General features: G+C 30.9%; 4 protein-coding genes across 4 annotated transcripts; 1 reads left to right on the top strand and 3 right to left on the bottom strand.

The window, feature by feature from the left end:
• Positions 1 to 1,691: 1,691 nt before the first annotated feature.
• On the bottom strand, positions 1,692 to 3,301 carry LOC124929839 (polyol transporter 5-like). The gene is made up of 2 exons (XM_047470225.1): positions 3,127 to 3,301; positions 1,692 to 3,046 (listed from the first exon to the last, which is right to left on the bottom strand). Exons 1-2 carry the CDS (start codon positions 3,248 to 3,250, stop codon positions 1,692 to 1,694), a joined length of 1,479 nt encoding a protein of 492 aa, XP_047326181.1. The 5' UTR covers positions 3,251 to 3,301.
• A 591-nt stretch (positions 3,302 to 3,892) lies between these two features.
• LOC124933071 lies at positions 3,893 to 4,607 on the bottom strand. Its single transcript, XM_047473798.1, has one exon. The coding sequence runs from the start codon at positions 4,549 to 4,551 to the stop codon at positions 4,021 to 4,023; it is 531 nt and encodes a 176-aa protein (XP_047329754.1). The 5' UTR covers positions 4,552 to 4,607; the 3' UTR covers positions 3,893 to 4,020.
• A 770-nt stretch (positions 4,608 to 5,377) lies between these two features.
• On the bottom strand, positions 5,378 to 8,780 carry LOC124931615 (protein CfxQ homolog). The gene is made up of 6 exons (XM_047472126.1): positions 8,465 to 8,780; positions 8,159 to 8,269; positions 7,988 to 8,086; positions 6,822 to 6,932; positions 6,442 to 6,745; positions 5,378 to 6,195 (listed from the first exon to the last, which is right to left on the bottom strand). The coding sequence occupies exons 1-6, from the start codon at positions 8,600 to 8,602 to the stop codon at positions 5,498 to 5,500; spliced, it is 1,461 nt and encodes a 486-aa protein (XP_047328082.1). The 5' UTR covers positions 8,603 to 8,780; the 3' UTR covers positions 5,378 to 5,497.
• Positions 8,781 to 14,974: 6,194 nt separating this feature from the next.
• LOC124931149 (proline-rich receptor-like protein kinase PERK1) lies at positions 14,975 to 19,006 on the top strand. The gene is made up of 8 exons (XM_047471545.1): positions 14,975 to 15,896; positions 15,983 to 16,546; positions 16,615 to 16,701; positions 17,329 to 17,399; positions 17,481 to 17,557; positions 17,649 to 17,796; positions 18,140 to 18,301; positions 18,394 to 19,006. The coding sequence occupies exons 1-8, from the start codon at positions 15,383 to 15,385 to the stop codon at positions 18,685 to 18,687; spliced, it is 1,917 nt and encodes a 638-aa protein (XP_047327501.1). The 5' UTR covers positions 14,975 to 15,382; the 3' UTR covers positions 18,688 to 19,006.
• The last annotated feature ends 2,390 nt before the right edge of the window (positions 19,007 to 21,396 follow it).

Raw genomic sequence — 21,396 nt, 5'->3', positions numbered from 1 at the left:
CCCGATATCTTCCATTGATTTTAATGAATTTTTCATTACTTCAATCATATTTATGTACATAATCAATTATTCTGATATAACATTTTTCGGTGTGGATCAACGCATAAGCAAAAACAATTTTAATTATCGCTCAAAATATTAGGTATACATTCTTCCGATACCGCTGGATTAGTTTGTTCGACTTACTCTACTTTTTCATTCAACGTTATAAAACTCAAACAAATTCGTATCGGAAGTCACCCTCAATAAATTTAAAGATTGTTTGAACTTTTCCTTTGAATTTTATAAAGTTGTTTTGATTTTGTAAATGTTATTTTGTATTATTTGTCAATTAATTAATTTATTATATGTAATTTTCTATTTTAGTTATTAAAAATTAACTTATTTTTTTAATTAATAATAACAAGAGGCTTTAATCTATGTTCTTCTTCTATTAATTATTGGTACTAATATATATATAACATTTTTGTTGTTTCAAAAAAAAATTATATAATATTCTTCGAATTCCTAGACTAGCTAATACTTAAAATAATTAGTTATGCGTGAGCATCTTGCAAGGAGAAGCTTCCAAGAGCTACCAAACAATTAATTAAACATATTAGAAATAAATAAATTTTCAAAATTTCACAGAAATTTCAAGAACACTCACTAAAGATTTGAGTTGGGAATTGAGATTTCCATGCTGTTTTTTAGCTTTAACGACAAACAGAAACTATAACTGCCATTATTGACTATGTTTTCTTCACCAACTCATATAATTTTTTTCATTTTCTTTATTTACCCTTAATGTTTAATAAATAAGAGTTTCAAATATGATTAAACTAACTTTGAGAGGTCCTTTGATGTGGGTTATTTAGGAATTTTTAACTTAAACTTATATAAATGTAGTGTTACACTGTAAAATTACCTCAAATTTCTACAAAAGTTTGATATATATTGTTTCAAGTTTTGAACATTTTGTAAAACTTTCCGTTTCAATATAATATATATATTTGGCTCTGAATTTTTCAAACTCCTTTGTCACTTCACTTGTCTTCACATCAATATAGTTTTCAAAAAATAACCACTTTTCTCATGCATGTGAGATTTTGTCATATGTTATGTCCATAACCTTAACTTATTTGCTCATCAATAATTGAAAATTCAAATATTCAATTTGAAAATATAATTGAGGTGGAGTTTTATTGTAAGAGAGTTCGAGTTGGTGGCAATTGAGATTTGAGTTCAATCAATAGGTGACTTAATCTAACCAAATAAATTTTATTTTATTTTCACTCTAAGTTTTATTAAATAAATATAACAAATTTGTATTATTCAAAAAATAAATAACATTGTTCATTTTTATTTTTTTTAATTAGTGAATTCCAAAAAAAATACAAAAAAAAATATATATTTAATTTGACCTTAGTATTCAATAATTGGGCTACCTTATCCAATAAGCTTGCGGCTAGGCTAGTTCCACTACTAATTGGGTTGCATATGTATTTTTGTTTTAATAAAAAAAAAATCTTTTAAAATATGTAGATAAATAAAACACTAAACAATATTAAAGAAACATGAATTACAGAATAAGAAAACATAATATAATCATTCAATTCATATCCTATATATATATTTTTTAAGTTACAGACATAATCTTACCAAAAAAAATAATAATTATGTCAAGAGTAACTTCCAAAATAAAATGTCTCCTAGTTTTCTTTATCGTCGAAAAGAGCCTCGATCTCTTCCAACGTCTTCCCTTTAGTTTCGGGCAACACATAGTAAAAGAAAACCGTCGCAATTACCATTATACCCGCGAGTAAAAAGAACATACCCCCAAACGTAATCTTACTAGAAATGGTCAAAAACGTCATAGAAATAATCCCACTTACTAATCGGTTAACCGAAATCGCGAGACTCGAACCTTGAGCTCGCAACCGCAAAGGGAATATCTCCGAGGAATAAACCCATGTAATAGGCCCAAGCCCAATTGAGAAAAACGACTCCACTGCACATACTGCAATCACGCATAAAACTATAGCCCAAAGAGGCTTATCATCCTTATGTTCCAAAAATTTTGAACCCAAGCCCAGACAAGCAAGGGAAATGGCCATACCCAATGTTCCCAATAACAAAAGAGGCCTTCGACCGAACCGGTCTAGGAATAAAGCTGATACCAGTACAAAAAAAGCCTTTGCTAGGCCCATTATTATGGTAACTCCAACTAACTCTTTCCGATTAACGATTCCCGCCGACTTGAAAACTTCCGGCGTATAGTAAACGACGGCGTCGTTTCCCGACGCTTGCATAAAGAAATTGATACCGATCGCAGCGACGAGCATCCGTCGGACTTTCTTCGTCGGGTGTAAAAAGAGCTCTTTCCAAACACCTTCACCGCTAAAATTCCTCTCCGAACTGCCATCGCCGGCGTTAGTCGTCGGCAAAGCATCATCCGCCGCCTTAATGATCTCCCGGAGTCTTTCATTCGCTTCCTCTTCATTCTCCGACGTTTTCACTAGAATCCGTTTGGCCTCCGCCATTCTTCCTTTCATCACCAGCCACCTGGGAGATTCCGGCATTATCATAACTCCGGCAGAAATGCAAATGGCGGGTATGCCGGCGATACCCACCATTAGCCTCCAATTAAAATTTTCCGGCAAACCCGATAAAGCGTAATTAACTATGTAACCGAGTAATATGCCGATCGTGATAAATGCCTCCGGAAGAGATGTGAGGAAACCACGTGTCATCGCCGGTGAGATCTCGGCCGAGTAGACAGGAGCGATCATGAGGGAGTAGCCGACGCCGATTCCGGCTATGATTCTTCCGGCCAAGAGAAGAGCGAATGAATTAGCCATACCCATTAGAAGTGCACCCATCAAGAATGTACCGGCGGCGAGGACTATGGTGAATCGCCGGCCTATAAAATCTGAGGTTTTTCCGGAAGCTAAGGATCCAAATAAAGAACAGATGTTTAATGAACCCACCACGACCTGAATTTGAGACTGTGAGATTTTCAGATCGTCTTGAATATACAACACTGCTCCACTCATCACCCCCATATCTGATCAATATATAAAAGAATTCATTTAAAACCAGATTATGTGTTTAAATGAACCAACATTAATGGAACTTATAACTTACCATAACCCACGAGCAATGAATTGGTGGAAGCTAGAATGGCACAAGAAACAGCATACTTATTGAAACTTTTTTTCGAAGGGGACGAGATTTTGGGTGCCTGGTTTTCAATTTCAGCCACTTCCATGTCTTCTTACTGTTAGAATTGTTTGTGAAGAACTGTCTTCTGGCTTTTGAAGAAGATAAGAGACTACTGTTAGTTAGTAATTAGATAAAATGTAGATCCGTTATACAAGGAATGACACTTTGGTTGTTTGATTAATTCTTATCCTCACAATCAATATATTTACATAATAATTTTTTTGATGAGCTCTTACAAAATTATTTATAAGTCATGTAATATATATATATATATTTTTTTTAAGAAGTTATAATAGGTAAGTGATTTGAATTTGAAAACATTGATATTTTATTTAATAATTTTTGTAATGGATTCTATATAATCATATGAATTTAAATAATTTTTTGAAATAATAAAACATTTATTTCATTCACATTTTAAATATAGAAATTATGGTAAAAAAAATCCAATGAAAATAGTTGGTTAATAAGTTATGAAATAAATTGACATAAATTAATTAACCAGAAATCAAAATGTGAAATCTAAATAATTAACAAATTAAGATAAAATATATATATATATATATATATATATATATATATAATTGGATTTGAATAAATTCAAAATTGTAGCTTGCAAACAACTACGCATCTTCTTCATATGATTATTTGAAAATGATAATTCAAACATGCCGGCTGTGAACCACCAAACTACATCAATAAAAAGTTGGTAAAAGCAACATAGAGAGGTTGATATATATCATGATTCCTTTAATTCTAATAAATGAACTAAATTAATTAATCCATCCTTCATCTAATAGTTTATGAATGGAGTGATTAGCCGGAGCTAGGGTTTTGTTCGTCGGAGATGTCTTCATACAAATTGATCAAGAATTGATCAACTATATCTCGATAAGTTGGGCAAGTAAGACGAGAGTAGTAATGTAAAACTTCTTCAACGTCCAATCGATGTTCCACACTACTTCTCTTTTCCACAATTTCCAATTCTCTAATCAACTTGTTACCAACCATACAAGCTCTTCTTTCCCTCACACTTCGGGAACAAGACAATCCTTTTTTCGGTCTATTGTTAATGTTGGATGGGATCATTTCCTTCCTTTGATCATCTTCTCTTTTGGCTTCATTTGCTTTGTCGTTGTCTTTGTTTTGCATGTCGAAATCGGAGTAGAACAGAGGATTAATGTCATTGTTAGTGTTGGAAGAGTTGCAGCCGCAAGAAAAGGGGTTGAAATGATAGGTTTTAGGAAGCCTTTGGTATCCACCGGAGATGAATATCTTGAAGCTTTTCAATTTTCTTTTGAAGAACTTCTTTGTGTTGGAAATTATGGAGGTTCTAGTTAGCACCATTGTGGTTGGAATGGAGGTCTACAGAAATGATAGTCTTGTGCTATTTATTTGGCTCTATTGAGAGTAGGAAAAATTGAAACTGAAAGAAGCAAATTACTGAAAAAGAGGGAATATATGGAGACAAAACATGAGTGTGGATTAAGATACTTCCATTATTACTTTTATTTTGTGTTAACTTTTAATGATGGCATTGTATTTTACCCTTTTGAAATGGAAAGTATTGGCTCCTAGTCACCATCATGAGCATTGGATGATTATATAGCTGGAATATTTTTAACTTAAAGTTATGTAGATTGAAATCCTTATGATTGAGACAATATTTATAATGGGCACATTTTCTCTTATTCAGTATTACTGAAATTCATAGTGGTTGATCTCGAAATTTTTGAATAATTATCACAACAAATAGGATACATTTTGAGTACTCTATTTATTATTTTTTGATGAACTATCTCAATAGAAAGTAATCTACCTATTTTCTATCATTTTATTCCATCATCATCACGTATTATTAATTAATAATTAATATTCACATATAATTATATATTTTAAAATGTAAGAAGTTATACAGAATGAGTAGAAAATGGAAAAAAAAAAAAAGTCTATATCAAACTCTATAAAGGTTTGTTTGATTAGTCATTTAAGATTATACCCTAAATTGAATTTTGAAGAAGATCAGAGACTTCTGTTAGTAGTAACTAGCAAAGTATAGATCCATTATACAAGGGAAAGACACGGATTCTATTTGGTTGTTTGATTAATTCTTATCCTCACAAAATTATCTGTTTGTTGGAGACCATGATGACATGGCTAATCAAAACAGATAAGATTGGGAAATTCATCTTTAGATTCAACCAGATTGAATTAAATGTATTTTAAGTTGGAACAATACAATTTCCCACATTCAAATTATACAATGTTTTCTCCTCAACTCTCTGATAATCAATCAATCACTACATGTAATAATAGAAGATGATAACAGCTTAAGCCCAACTTCCAAATCTTCTAGTTTTAAAGTAACCAATTCATCGGGTTCAATACAATCAAAATCGATCCTCAAATCTAAATTCTCTCGAGCATTTACCAGCATCGGATCGATCAAACCCCCATTCATCTCCCCACGCTGCCTTTCCGATGTGACTCTCTCAATCAAATTCGCGACCGTATCCACATTACACAAACCATCCAACTTGAATCCGAGCAATAAACTATCCTCCTTCTGATTCTCCATCTTCATAACAACAATCTTCGCCAAATCTTCGCAACTGAAATCCTCGAAATGGAAAAACTTTGTCACCCTTCTGCAGAAACCTTCGTTTGATGAAATTACCCTTTTCATCGGTTCGCTGTATCCTGCAAATATGACTACTATTTTTCCATTGTCCATAACAGACATTATCTCTTCCAATGCTTCAAGCCCGTAATCCTTATCGTCGGATTTCTGCATTGGGATTAACCGATAAGCTTCGTCCACGAACAGAATACCTCCCTCGGCTTCTTTTATCTTCTTCCTTGTCTTTGGTCCTGTATGGCCGACGAATTCCCCGACCAAATCAGTTCTTTGAACTTCTGTCACCTTGTCTGTCGGTAAAATTCCTACCATATATAGTAACTTTCCCAGGATCCTTGCCACCATTGTTTTTCCTGTGTAAAGAATTTCAAGAAGAATAAGCTAAACTGAAATTATTATTCTATTGAATTACATTTTTATTTAGAGTAGAACAATTAACTATCTGATTTCATTATATTTGAAGCTTATATAATGCAGTTTTAAACTAAATAAACATAACTACTACCTAATAAAATCGGTAACTTCCAATCTTCTAAAAGATATCAGATTTTGCAGCTAAACATAAAGATTTATCCATAAACAACGTCAACTATGTTTACCTGTCCCGGGATTGCCAAGGAATGCCATGTGGGGTGGCTTTCGAGGACCGACCTTTAGACCAAGGGCTCGACGTCTTTCGTCTAAGAACATGCCCTTGGCCCATTTCCGAAGCTGTACCTTAAGATCATGGAGACCGACAATATTCGCGATTTCTTTCTCAAGCTCGTCTATCTTGGCTTTTGTTTCGCTACACAATTCGATAGCTTTTCGTTTCCTCTGTTCTTGGAGGTACGAGGTTAGAAGCTTCTTTAGTTTCTCGTTTCCCGGGCCTTGAGAGAGATGATTCAGAGGTGTCATGCCATCCTGCATTTTGAAGAAAACTTTAGTCTTAGGATAGAAAAAACAACATAGGCTTCTGAACTATATTAGAAAGTCTTACATTGTCTTCTGCGGAGCAAAGGGCGTTATATTCCAGTAATGTCTTGACGGTTGAGTGGTCTTCAACGCGAAGCGAGTGCCAAACCGCTAGGTGTAATGGAGTCATTCCATTCTATAATTAAAGACAAGGGAAGAAGTTAGAAGGTTAAGTATTTACATTGTTTTTCTCTTGAAAAGGTGAAGTATTAACAATGATTTTTGAAAAAATAAAAACTACTTTTCATAGATTCATGCAAAGCGAAGGTCGCATGCACAATGGGAAAAACAGCCGTTGAAGTAATGTCAGCATCAAGAAAGAAAACCCTCAAAGAGCAACAACATATCCAAACACCATTACCGAGGTCATCTCAAATCTTAATATACCCTTTGTGGGAGCAATCTCTTGTGATCGTAATTTACTATCCCCTAAGTATTTATATTGTTATAGGATGGTAACAAAAGATAGAAGCATGAAACATGTCTTCACATGGATCATACCACATTCGAGAATCACAAAAGATACAATATAGTTTCAACATACGAGATTTTAGTGGCTTGTGGTTGGCACTAAGTACATGTTATCTTCCTTTGATTGAGTAACTCAAGACAAACATTGTTGTGATTGAGGATTGAATTTATTTTTATTTATTAGAGTGTATGGGTTTTGTGCACCTCGACTAATTTATGTGGAAGATAGCACTAACCCCACTTCAATTTATGATCAGGGTGACTCAAGACAAACATTGTCGTGATTGAGGATACAAGTTTTTTTTATGATCAGAGTATTCAAGTCAGTTTGTGAATCTCGACTAATCTATGTAGAAGCTAGCACAACAATCCACTAATCATAACCCAGTGATTCAAGACACAAACATTGTCGTGAATGAGAATGTAAAAGTTTTATTTTATGATCAAAGTTTCTTCAGTTTGTGAGCCTCAACTAATCTATGTACAACAACCCATTGTCATAACCCCACTTCAATTTATGATCCGAGTGACTCAAAATAAACATTGTTGTGATTTATGACCCTCGACTAATCTATGTAGAAGCTAACACAACAATCCACCTGTCATACTTTAGACCAAGTCTTTGACCACCCACTAAACTACCTAAGATGGGTATTGTAAGAAAGTTTTTGTTTTCCAAGATAAACAAAAAGAAGATGAAGGAAACATGTATATACATACATTAGCCTTGGCTTCAATTACAGCACCATTGGCAAGGAGCAATTTTGCAGCTTCATTACATCCATTCTTAGTTGCCATGTGCAAAGGGGTTTCTCCATACTGAAGAAAGAAAACCAAATTGTTAACATCAAAACAGGTTAAACCAATCAAATTAAATCAATATTCACCCACCATGTTCTTGGCTTCGAGTTCAACTTTATCAGATCCTTGCCAATTAAGCAAAAGCTTAACAATCTCCACATTGTTATAACCAGCTGAAACATGAAGTGGTGTCTGACCCATCTGCCATAAAATCAATCACGTTTCATCTCAAACAACATTAACAACAGTATATAAAGCGAATGGATCTGAATATCTGATCAATCTCAAGTAAAATCTTCATCAAAATGTTCAAATTATTGATCCAAACACACAATATGAACCTATATATACAAATTAAACTAAAATCTGTTTTTAAAACAAAGTGAGAGGGCTTACGATTGGATTTCGTTCGTTGAGAAGAGAAGGATTTTCTCGAAGCAACTTCTGGAAGGCATGGAAATCCCCAGATTGGGCGAACCCATGAATGGTGGTGGGACGAATTGATCTCGTCCGATTATCATGAATCCGCTGCATTCTTGGGGGAACGAGGAGAGGAAGAGGAAATTGAAGGGTTTACTCCTCTGGGTGTCAGAGGATTTTCCACGGAGAGTCAGCAGTGAGAATGAAAATGGCAATAGGAAATGAGAGAGAAAGGAAAGATCCCGATTGCCGCGAAGCTCCTCCGACTCAGGCGATGGCGTCGGTCGGATTGTTCGCAGCGGTCGGTCGGATTGTTCGCAGCGGCCGCATATTTAGCTCGCTTATTTATAATGTCTGTAATTGCTAAATAAATAAATACAAATTTAATTATTTTTTGTGGTGAATGATTGGTTATTTTGTATGAGCTTTTGACAGCTCAAAATCCAACTTATTTCCTTTTTTTTAATAAAATTATTTTTAGTAACATGTTTCAATTATTTAGCTAATTTAAAATATATAAATATGAAGTATATAATTTCATTTTATGTACATTAAAATGTTGTATGAAATATAACATATTTTTTTATTAGACTAGACATCTTAAATATATTTATATTTTTGTTAAAATAAATCATGTTTAAAGATAAAATCATATTATATGAAAGATGATTTCTAAAATAATTTAAGTGATAACGATGGTTTCTAAATGACAAATATCATTAATTCAACTAGCATTTAGCCCGTGCATTTGCACGAGTAATAATATAAAAACCGTGAAAAAAAATTACGGATAACATTTTTTATTTTATTTTTAACCGTTTTAAGTTTATGGGTGAGTCAACCCACAATCCGACCCAATTATCCATTTACTCAACATCATTATATATTAGATAGTTAAAAAGTTGAACTTATATTAATATTAAAACGTCCCGCGTTTATCAAATTTGGTGTTGAATTTAAAATATAAAGTTTTTGTAGCCTAGTTGGTTAAAGAGTTGTATTTGTTTTGTTAGGTTGCAAGTTCGAAACATACCTCTAGCATTTTTAATTTTATTTTTAACCGTTTTAAATTTAAAAACGGGTCAACCCACAATCCGACCCAAGTATCCAAATTAACCACAGCTCTCGACCCGGCAATCCGGACACTTTAAAAATTAAGCATCATTATATATATATAGATTTCTACTTAAATGACTTAAGTGAATATAGGGAGTCATATTAGAATCATCCATTAAAAACAATTATTATTCTCTTGTTTTTTCCCTCTAATAAATCCGTAGAGAATTGAAATGTAATCATTTTTATGGCCTCCTCGATGACGATGAGTTTTTAGCATATGAGTGTGTCTCGTTTCTTTATTCACAAATCATATTTTGTCGGCATTCTATTTAGTCGAATTGGATTTATCGTCTTTGATTTGTGTAATTTGAATAATAGTACTCTTAATTTTTGTAGAGATGAATCTAAAAATTATAACTGAGGTGAATTTCAAAAATAAAATTGTAGTGGACTTAAAAGAATTTATCGATAAAATTATGGATAAAACGAGTGAATAAATGTTAATTTTGTCATTTTTAAAAATTTGATAAACAACTAATGAATTTAATTGAAAAATTTTTAGGAAATTAAAGATTTATGTAACATTTTTACCGTTTTTTTTGTGGGCCAAAGTCCTAATTTAGATTCGCTCCTTAATCTTTTGTACGTCGTATATTGCTTATAGAAGTGACCATAAACGAAAAAAATTAAAATTTTTTATTTAGTAGTTATATTTTATGTTTTATTAAATAAATATATTTTATTAATAAATTTATATTATTTTTAACAAAAACTAACCTAATTTAGTTGTTTAAATGTTATGTTAACACATATATAGTGACCTAATCAATATTAGGGTTGATCCTAACTGCTTATATCTTCTAAATATATTAATGCTTTATTTATCGAATTAGAGTTAGAGTTAAAGTTAAAGTCATTATCTTTTTTTCAGAAAAAAATTATATAATCAAATATTGAGTTGTTTTTTATTTTATTTTAAATAAATAGTTTTAATAATTCATCATTTATCTAGAGACTTTTACATCTATTTTTAATTATTAAACGTTTTTTTTTATTAAGGAAAATTAGCATAACACCATATAGTCATGATATTTCGTTTGCATTCAAAACGTTTTCAAATAAAATAGAAACCCGTGACATCTTGATTTTTAAACAAATTCTTACTACTATACTACCTTAGTGGGGTTCAAATAATTTGTATATGTTCTCGTTAATTTACAATATTTGTAGATATTGAATTATTATTTAACATAACTTTTTCTAATATTATTTATCAACGTTAGGACAAACTAAAATACTGCTCGAATTTTAAGTAAAATATTTTTGAAATTATTTTATTAATTTGTTCGATTTGCTCTCTTTCTTCCTTCATTATTTTATTGTATTTTTTATATTAAAAACATGTTTATATATAAATAAAGATATTTTTAAAATTAATTATTTAGTTTATTTGTTTAATTTGAGATATAGTTTCTTATCATATATTATTTATCTTTATTTTAAATATATGATGAAATATTTTATTCAAAATACTTTCTTTACCTAAATTTTATTTAATAGATGTATTAAGTACTGCAAAATAATAATTATTATTAATTAAAGACTGTATTATTTATCAACCAAAATTTTCTTAGATTACAAATAAATATATTATTATGAAATTAACAAATAAAAATACATAGATCGATATTCAATTTTTAGTTAGGTGTAGTTTTGTATCACCTCATATTAGAATATAGAGGATGGTATTATATTTATTATTATATTGTCAGTATTTTATTTGTTAATATAAATCTATTTATTTATGTGGAAACTAAAAGTAAATATTAATTAAATATATATTTCTGTACTAAAGTGAATTATGAAAAGACTAAAACTAAAAAAAAAATATAGGAAAAGCACTTAACTTCTCATTTCTTAATTTTTTAAATTTAGTTCCTTACTTTTTCTCTTATTCCCCAAAAGAAGCAAAATTAACAATCACTCCCGTTTCCACCAACTCTAATTTGTAATTTGTTGATATGTAGTTAAATGTTTAGAAATAATTTGAAAAAAAAAATAGAAACTAATTTTTTAAATATTTATTCGTGAAAACATATTACCTTTTGAATATGAATGCGTGCGTTTACCACTAAGTTTACCACTAAATTATAAGTCTCCACGTATAAATATAATTATAGTTAAAATAAAATAACTTTTGAATTTTATATAGTTATGGTAGCCCCAACCTATCATAGCGGCTAGTTAAAAGTTCTAAGGGATTAAAAATCTAAATTTTATTACAATTTTTGATAAAAGTAAATAAAAGTTTAAAACTACATAACAATAATTAAAAAAAGAATAACATAATAATATGTCTCTATCATGGTATCCAGCTCTTTTTTGCTTAGAGAAGCAAGAGAACATGCATTTGAAAAGCAACAACCAACAAGCTCATGTTTAACAATTATTAATTATACTATTAAACATGTCATCACCTCTAAAATGCATGTATTTAGTTTATTTCTTATAATTGTGTTTAATATAAAATATTTGTATGTATTATTAACATTTCCATGTTTAGACTAATTCTTTTCTCATTCATATTATTTTATAAATTAGTAGTGTAACAAAATAAAATGAGACTATAAAGGATAAATGAATTATATATTAGATATTGGCTACTTGAATTGTGGTGAGTGGTGACTTCATTTTTATTATGTTTTATGTTTTATTTCATTTGTTTAACATTTTATTCATGACCGCTTAAGTCTATATTTGTAAGAATTTTAATTGATATTTACACCATGATTAATGTAACGTCAAATGCAAAATATATTTAGATACCATTTTCTTAAGTATATATATATATATTAGACAATCATCAATGGTCTATCATTCCATGACTATGAGACTATATCACAAAGCTAATGAAATTTGAATAGGCTAAATTGATATTTAAGGTTCAAACTTAAACTTAAGTCGTTTATTTCAAATGAGATTTGAAGATTGAATTGTGTTATATGAGGTTAAACTATCAAAATTTTAGTTATTTGAGGCTTTTTCTAAATAGACAAAACGTCTGTAATCTTATTTTAACGTATTATTTTCATTTTTCTGATTAATTTGTCATGTCTTTAAATTAAATAATATCTAGAGACTTTTTTGCAGTTGCAGGTACTTTTTTTAATTGAGTATTGTTTCCGAAATTTATACTTCTAATTTATCAAACTTTATTTGGGTGACTAAAAAAATATGTAAGATAATAAAATATTTAAGAAAATTTGAATAAAAATAGATTTTGTATTTATTTTTTAAATAATTTTATAACGATATAATTTTGTGTATGGTTTATTAATTTTGACAAATTTGGACTATTTTGATTTTAAATAAAGTATTTTGAGATATACGCATTCAAAACGGTTAGGTACGGTTTGAATGCCTAAAAAATGTATATAAATAATTGAAAAAATATAATTATTATTTTGTTGGAAAATGTGGTAAATTAATTAATAAAAATATAATATTATGTTAAAAGTAAAAAAAGTTGGACGCTTATTCGTAAAAAAAAATTTTAAATGACTAAAATTATAATAAATAGATCTATATTACAATTTAAAATTCTCGACAATTATTTATTAAGAATGATTTAAGTTTAAAGCTCTAAATAACAATTAGATTATTTTGAATATAATTCAAAAACTTAATTACAGAATATTACACTATTAGTTCATTGAGATTTGAGACAAATTGATAGCATTTGACTTTAAGTTAAATCGGTTTGTTTGAGTTAAATTAGTCTTATCATTTATTTTGAAATAAATTCAATTACATGATTTCGTTTGACTAATGCATTTACTCTAAACCTATGCTATTATAACGATTTTAATGTTTCTTTGAAAAAATCATTTTTTTTTTAAGACTATTGACTCATCAATGAACATTTTTTTTATTGTTCGGTGAACATTTTGTTTCTCGTTTATATATATATATATATATATATATATATATATATATATATATATATATATAAATAAATAAATAACACTTTAGACCACTCATTTTGTATTATTTTTATTTTTAACAAAATAAATTTGAATAAAATTTGAGTTTAGTCAATGCTTAAAAATTAACTAGGACTAAGAAAAATAAAATCACTGAACACAGTGAATATATGCATTAAAATGTATTTTTAATAATATAAACAGTTTTTTTTTACAATTATTGAAGATTAAGACATAAGTAACGCTAATGTTATTTAATGTATAACTCAATCATTTCACATTAGGTTAATAATATCTGTAGAATATAAGTACAGATATATTGATGATAATTGTAACACTAGTAACTTAATTATATTATGATTATTTATTAGATAATGGTGGAAACATGATAAAAATATATCAAATTTTCTTATAAACATTTTTGGTGCAACTACTAAGTCGAACCTACATGTTCAAGTATCAATTATTGAATTTATATTTTTATTATTGTAAAGGACGGATGATTATATATTCTCACTAAAAATCTCATAAATTGAAATTGTATGAGAATATCTATATAATTATAATAGCAATTTAAAATATGATGATAATTTAATCCATTTGTTAAAATGGCATATCAAATCTGTTCTCTTGTTGACTAATTTGTAGATTTCTTAGAATCTATAAAATATACTTTAAGATAATAATATAATATTATACTTGTTTGGTTACAATTTAAACATCCCAACTTTTATAGTTACCATTCCAATTCAAACATTCAGAAATTTTACTATTTCAAATAATTTCACGTCACCTAAATAGTAAATTAGCTGTTTAATGTTGAGTTTTAAACATTATATAGGTGATATTTTTTTTTTGTATTAATATATAATTTGTTGCCTTATTATCACAAGAACATATATTTATATTCCTAATTAATACAAATCAATTTAAAATCATTGAAAAATACAAATCAATTTAAAATCATTGAAAAATACAAATCATTTCACTAATTTGAGTTTTTTTTCTCAATAATCCAAACTTATTATCTTACTCCTTAAAATGTTTTCTTCCATATTGTTTTTTTTTTTTTAGATTTTTTTTTATAAAAAAATAAGTAAAATATAAAAGGTAAGTTTTTTGAGTTTTTAATTGATTAAATTACTTACTATAATATTTTTTTATATTTAAAATTTGGTAAAGATAAAGTAAATACATTTTAATTAATAAACGAGTGATTTAATAATTAAAATAATATTAATGTAATAAAATATTTATAAGAAAACTAATAAAAAATGAAAAAACCTATATCAAACCAGTTATAAGAGTTTGTTCAATGTGAATTATTTGTACATTCTATCAAAGTCATTTTTTAATTTTTAATATTTAAATTATTTAAAAGTATTTTTTTTTATAAATATTATAATAAAAATAGTTATTAAAGAATACGACCAAAATTCTTGATGTGAGAGAGAAGACAAACAGTCGCCGCTTTAAGAAAGAGAAATACGACGGATTTAAATTTTGTTTCCGGCTGCCGGAGTAAAAGACGGCGAGATTATCGGGCCGGTCGTGTGGGTCCCATTTCTCAATCGATTTCTACTCCATCTTCATCTTCTCACTCACATGGGGTAGTGGGTATGGAGAACTGTAGAGAGAGAAAATGATAAAAAGGTATGTCTCTCTCTCTCTCTCTCACCGGCCTAATTCCACCAGCAAAGCATTAGGTTTCAAAAAAAAGTAAAACTTTTCCATTCTTTCTTCCACATGTGTCTCAAGGATTACGCCCGATCTAGCCTTTGATTCATATCCTTAAACTACCCAGAAGATTACTAGATTTTTTTTTGATTTAGCAATAACAAATTTCTTAGATATGTCATCTTCTCCGACATCCTCGCCGTCTCCGACGACATCCCCTCCTACCAACACCACATCCCCGCCGTCTCCTCCGGTTGCTTCCCCACCTCCTACATCCTCGCCACCGCCACCGGCATTATCTCCACCGCCATCTTCTTCTCCACCGCCGCCTTCATCACCAGCTCCAGCTTTATCTCCTCCGGTTCCCGTCACACCGCAACCTTCTCCCCCGTCGCCGGCAACCCCAACCCCAACTACCCATACGCCTCCGTCAAAAAACCCATCGCCACCGCCTCCGCCGCCAACGAGATCCTCACCTCCGCCTCCGCATCATTCATCGAATACTCCGCCGCCGCCGCCGACTTCGAGCTCCGACTCGTCTACTATATCGACGGGTCTCGTCGTCGGAATTGCAATTGGCGGCGTTGCTATTCTCGCGATTTTGAGTCTTCTGTTTATTTGTTGTTGCAAGAAGAAGAAGAGAAGGAGAGATCATGATTACTATGTTCCGCCTCCTCATGGTCCTAAAGGTTTACTACCCACATTCTCTATCCATCCATTCATCAATCTAACCTAACCTAATTCCTGTTTTCTGATTTCCGATTCATTTTTTCAGATGATCCATACGGAATCCAAGGGCAACGGTGGCAGCAAAATATTCCACCGCCGGCGGCGGCAAATCATCACGCAGTTGCAATGCCGCCCAAACCATCTCCTCCAATTCAATATCAACCCCGTCCGCCATATTCTCCCGGCCGTCCTCCTCCACCTCCGGCACCTCCACAGGCCTTTATGAACAGCGGCGGTGGCTCAGGATCCAACCATTCCGTTGGAGAAGGAAACCTATCTCCGGGGATGTCATTGGGTTTCACTAAAAGCGCGTTCACTTATGAGGAGTTGTCGATGGCTACTAATGGATTTTCAGAAGCAAATCTTCTTGGACAAGGTGGATTTGGATATGTTCATAAAGGAATTCTTCCAAATGGAAAAGAAGTTGCTGTTAAACAGCTTAAAGCTGGAAGTGGACAGGGTGAAAGAGAATTTCATGCTGAGGTTGAAACTATTAGCCGTGTTCATCATAAACATCTTGTCTCTTTGGTTGGATATTGCATCACTGGATCTAGAAGATTGCTCGTTTATGAGTTTGTTCCTAATAATACTATGGAGTTCCATTTACATGGTATTTAACTGTTTATCACTTGCAATACTCAGATTAGAGTTTCGTTTTAAATTACCTTCTTCTTGCAGCAAAGGGAAGACCTCCCATGGAATGGCACACAAGACTGAAAATTGCTCTTGGGGCTGCAAAAGGACTTGCATATCTTCATGAAGACTGTAAGTTACTATAGAACTTGTTCTTTTTGTTGTTAAACTAGACTTTAGGGGAGAGTTGGATCATGTTGAGAATGAGAATGAACTCGAAAGGTTTGAATGCATAGATGTTGAGGTCTCGGTATCAGGTTCTGTTCCCAAACACCTTGAATGTTGTATTGGGTTCATCCCGGGTACAACTCTAGTCTTGATAAAAGAAAAATGCATGTCTCTTAAATTATCATTTGTTATTTTTTTCACGGGCGATTGTGATTATGTAACGAGTGCTAACAGGTTCTATTCCCACTAAGAACACCTTGTTGTTGTTGTACTAGGCTCATCCCTGATATAAACCCTAGTCTCAATAAAAGAAAGAAAGATTCATGTGTATCTTAAATTATCATTTGCTATTATTTTCAGGATTGATTGTGATTATGTAATGAGTGATTTCACTGGTATAGTTATTCACTTTGGATGTTATTTCTAGGAGAGTGTAAATCTTTGTGTTACTCAATAAAAAAATTCTGGATTGAGATTATGTAAATTATTGGTTGTTTCTCATATGGATCTGGATAAAATGCGGGTTTTGCTGTCTGTCGTTGAATACTAGTGAATGGTATAGTTTCAAATATTATGGTTTTCTTGTTGCAGGCCATCCTAAAATCATCCATCGTGATATTAAGGGTTCCAACATTCTCCTAGAAATGAACTTTGAGGCAAAGGTTGGATTTTTTTTTCGAGGATTCAAAGCTATTAATAACTCATGACAAAACTAAAACATGTTCTTTTTTTTTCTGTAACAGGTTTCAGATTTTGGACTTGCAAGATTTTCATCTGATCAGGATACTCATGTCTCAACCCGGGTTATGGGAACCTTCGGGTAAAGTCAAATTCTTGTCTTATTTTTATCTAATAGTATTATCAAGAATTGGCGGCCAAGATAGCTCATTTTTTTCACACACTCTCGACAGTTATCTAGCTCCTGAATATGCGTCTTCGGGTAAACTAACCGACAAGTCCGATGTTTTCTCCTACGGTGTTATGTTGTTGGAATTGATTACTGGAAGGCGTCCGGTTGATTCTACTTATGCTTTCATGGACGATAGTTTGGTTGATTGGGTAAGCATTTTTTCAAAATTCTTCGTTCTTTTTCACTTGGCCTCGGAGATCATTGTCACATCACATATTATTTCAACCCATTAATACCCCTGTTGTCTTTTACTCAAATAACCCATTAACAACCCAATTTTCAACGCAGAACAAAGTTATTTGAAAATGACCCAAGTTCTGTAGAACATGACCTTATTGCTTTTGTACCCAAATAACAATGACCTACTTGAAGCACGACTATTTAAAAATAACCACTTCATTATTAAAAGAACAAAACAAGGCCTTAAAAGAGCGCAAACATATATGGCTGCTGACACCAAGATGAAAAAAAATGCATTTCTTATTATTGCAGGCAAGACCTTTGCTGACACGAGCATTAGATGATGGAAAATTGGACGATCTCGTGGACCCACGATTACCAAAGAGTTTCAATCAAAACGAGATGTCTAGAATGATTGCTTGTGCCGCAGCTTGTGTTCGCCATTCTGCAAAACGTCGCCCTAGAATGAGCCAGGTATTTTATTTTATTTCAATTCAAGGTTGTTGTTAACAAAGAAAAGTCAAATTGAGTTAGTTAAATGGGATTTTGAAACGATAAAAACACAGGTTGTAAGAGCATTAGAAGGAGATGTATCATTGTCTGATCTAAACGAAGGCATAAGGCCCGGACACAGTACAGTTTACAGCTCTTATGGAAGCTCCGATTACGATGCCAGTCAATATAACGACGATATGAAGAACTTCAGAAAGATGGCTTTTCCGAGCCAGGAGCAAGGCAGTAGTGAGTATAGTGGTGGGAAAACCACTAGCGAATATGGTTTGAATCCTTCTGGTTCGAGCAGCGAAGGAATTAATACCAGAGAAATGGAATTGGCTGCTGGGAAGAGGGTTCTGCAATGACAAGTTTCGGTTTAATATGTAAAGGAAAAAACAAAAACAAAAACAATAAACAACTACTACTGTTTGATGGATTGTTTTGGTCTTGACTTGACTAACCGTATTAGAGTTTTACTATTTTCTTCAAATGATTTAATTATTATAGGCAGAACAATGCAGATCTTGGTTCATTTTATTATTATTATTTTTTATATGCTTGAATAGTTTAATGATTTTAGTTTGGCATCTTTTCCCATTTTGTAACAAATTGCTTATGTCTTTACTGGTTGTAAACTATGTTCTTGGACAATGTGAATTTTTTATTTGGTTAGTTAACTTGTTTTTATTTGAGTGGGTTTTTTACAAGTTTATGTTTGGACTTACTGCCCCCATCAAATTTATTATTAGTATATCATATTTTATTGACTACTGAGAATCATGTTATGTTATTTGAATAGATCAAATATTTGTTCATAATTGGGCCTATCTGGAAATACATTAAGCTGTAAATTGTAATTGAATGAGAGTTGTTTTATAGGATGAGGCTTGAACTTTGTACCATCTTGATCCATCGAAATTTTGGTTTTTTAGATTTTTTAAAATGGATAAAAAGTGTTATTTTATTTTAATGTGCTATTTTTTAACATATTTTTTTAAAGTTAAAATATTATTTTTGAGATTTACAGATTTGGGTGACTATAAATAAATAAAAATTTGAGAAATTTTAAATATAAATGTATTTTATATTATCAAATAACTTCATAAAATGAATATTTTTCGAGACAAATGTGTTTAAATATATTGAATAAGTTTAAATCTATTGAATACAGTTTAAATGGCTTAAAAAGTTGTGTAATGTATTACTATTTTATTTATATTGGTAAATTAATTAAGAAAATAAAACTATTATGTTAAAATAAAAAGACAAATATTTATTCGTTTATGAAAAATTTTTAAATATCTAAAATAATGATAATTAGGTCTTATGACACAATTTAAAGTTCGAGTCTCAAATATTAATTAAACCCTTTGTTAATATAGACATACATATACAAAATTTTCAAACATTAATTCATTTAAATCAATACTTTAATAATATATTAAAAAAATAAAATTTTAATATTAAAAAAATTTGTCCAAACCAATTGTTTCAAATTTTATATTCGATAGATCATATGTTTATAAATGTAATTTGTATTATTTATAAATTACTTTTTTTATATGTTCCTTCTAATTTAAAATAATGAAGAATTTAATTTATTTTATTTTAATAAAAATTGGGTGTATAAAAAGAATAATGAAAAGAATTATGGATTTATTTAACTAATGTATTTATTCATGGAATAAATAGGTAAAATGTAAAAAGCCAATATTCGAAACCCCAAGGCGGCGAATGGCGCCGGAGATTCTTGTCTCTTCTCCGATCAAGGCGGCGAATTTCCGCTTCATCAGCTCATTTCTTAGTGTTTCATCACGAACCCTGTTCGGACTGAGCTCTCTCCATGTAAAATCCAAATTTTCTCTATATATACCTTTCTTTGTTCGCTCGCTCTGCTTCAATGGCGCGAATAACAGCCATCGAGCACTTGATATATCTGGTTACCACGAGACCTTCGCCAAGAGGATGGCTATCGCGGGCGTTAGACCTCATTATCCAATAGGTCAGTAAATAAGAGCACTACTTTGAGAAATTTAGGAAAAAAGATCAATTGAGCTAGTCACAATCTTTTATGCATAAGTTTTCGCAATTTCAAATAGATTATGCATTTCATTTCAGAATTTTGCCATTTGATGGTTTCACATTCGCAGATCATTGAATACTAACATATTTTATTACTATTCATAAAATATGGATCTTTTTCAATAAAAAATATCATTGAATAGTAACAAAGTCTTCATTCCCAATAGCAACATATTTCAAGTCAAAAGGTTATGGGTGCCCCATTGCTGTACGCATAGAACCCCAGGTTGATTTGGAGTCACCCTTAGCAAACTCAATTCCATCAAGAATCTCCTGCAATAATGGAAAATAATGTTCAAACAAATTGAAAATTATGTTTATTTCAAAAAACCAGGAAATGAAAAATGTGTATTATAGTAATTAACCCATATGTTAAGTTATTTACTTAATTGCAGCAAAAAGAAAATTTGGCAGAAAATATATGGATGCACCTTCTAGAAGATCAAAATAGGAATAGGTTCATCATCAATAGAACCCCAGGTTGATTTGGAGTCACCCTTAGCAAACTCAATTCCATCAAGAATCTCCTGCAATAATGGAAAATAATGTTCAAACAAATTGAAAATTATGTTTATTTCAAAAAACCAGGAAATGAAAAATGTGTATTATAGTAATTAACCCATATGTTAAGTTATTTACTTAATTGCAGCAAAAAGAAAATTTGGCAGAAAATATATGGATGCACCTTCTAGAAGATCAAAATAGGAATAGGTTCATCATCAATGGAAGATGGAAGACAAAATGAAAGAGCATGTTTTTAATATAAATGAGCATTGAATTCATGATTCATCGTTCAATCTGACTTTCTGCCTACTTCATCCATCAATGTGCCTACGCTAGCGAATCCTCTACCGATGTTGAGAGTGTTAAGCTCCGTCGGATTCTCCTCTTCAATTTCCATATCCGTCAAAATGTTTAACTTCTACTTTCATAGATCAATGAAGTACAAACCCATGTGTTGTTGATTGTCATTTACATAGATAAACTTGTAA

Source organism: Impatiens glandulifera, chromosome 3 (genome assembly GCF_907164915.1).
Source record: "Impatiens glandulifera chromosome 3, dImpGla2.1, whole genome shotgun sequence".
NCBI classification, from domain to species: Eukaryota; Viridiplantae; Streptophyta; class Magnoliopsida; order Ericales; family Balsaminaceae; genus Impatiens; species Impatiens glandulifera.
Note: the sequence above shows the minus strand (reverse complement) of the source record. Positions and strands in the feature narration are given on the sequence as shown.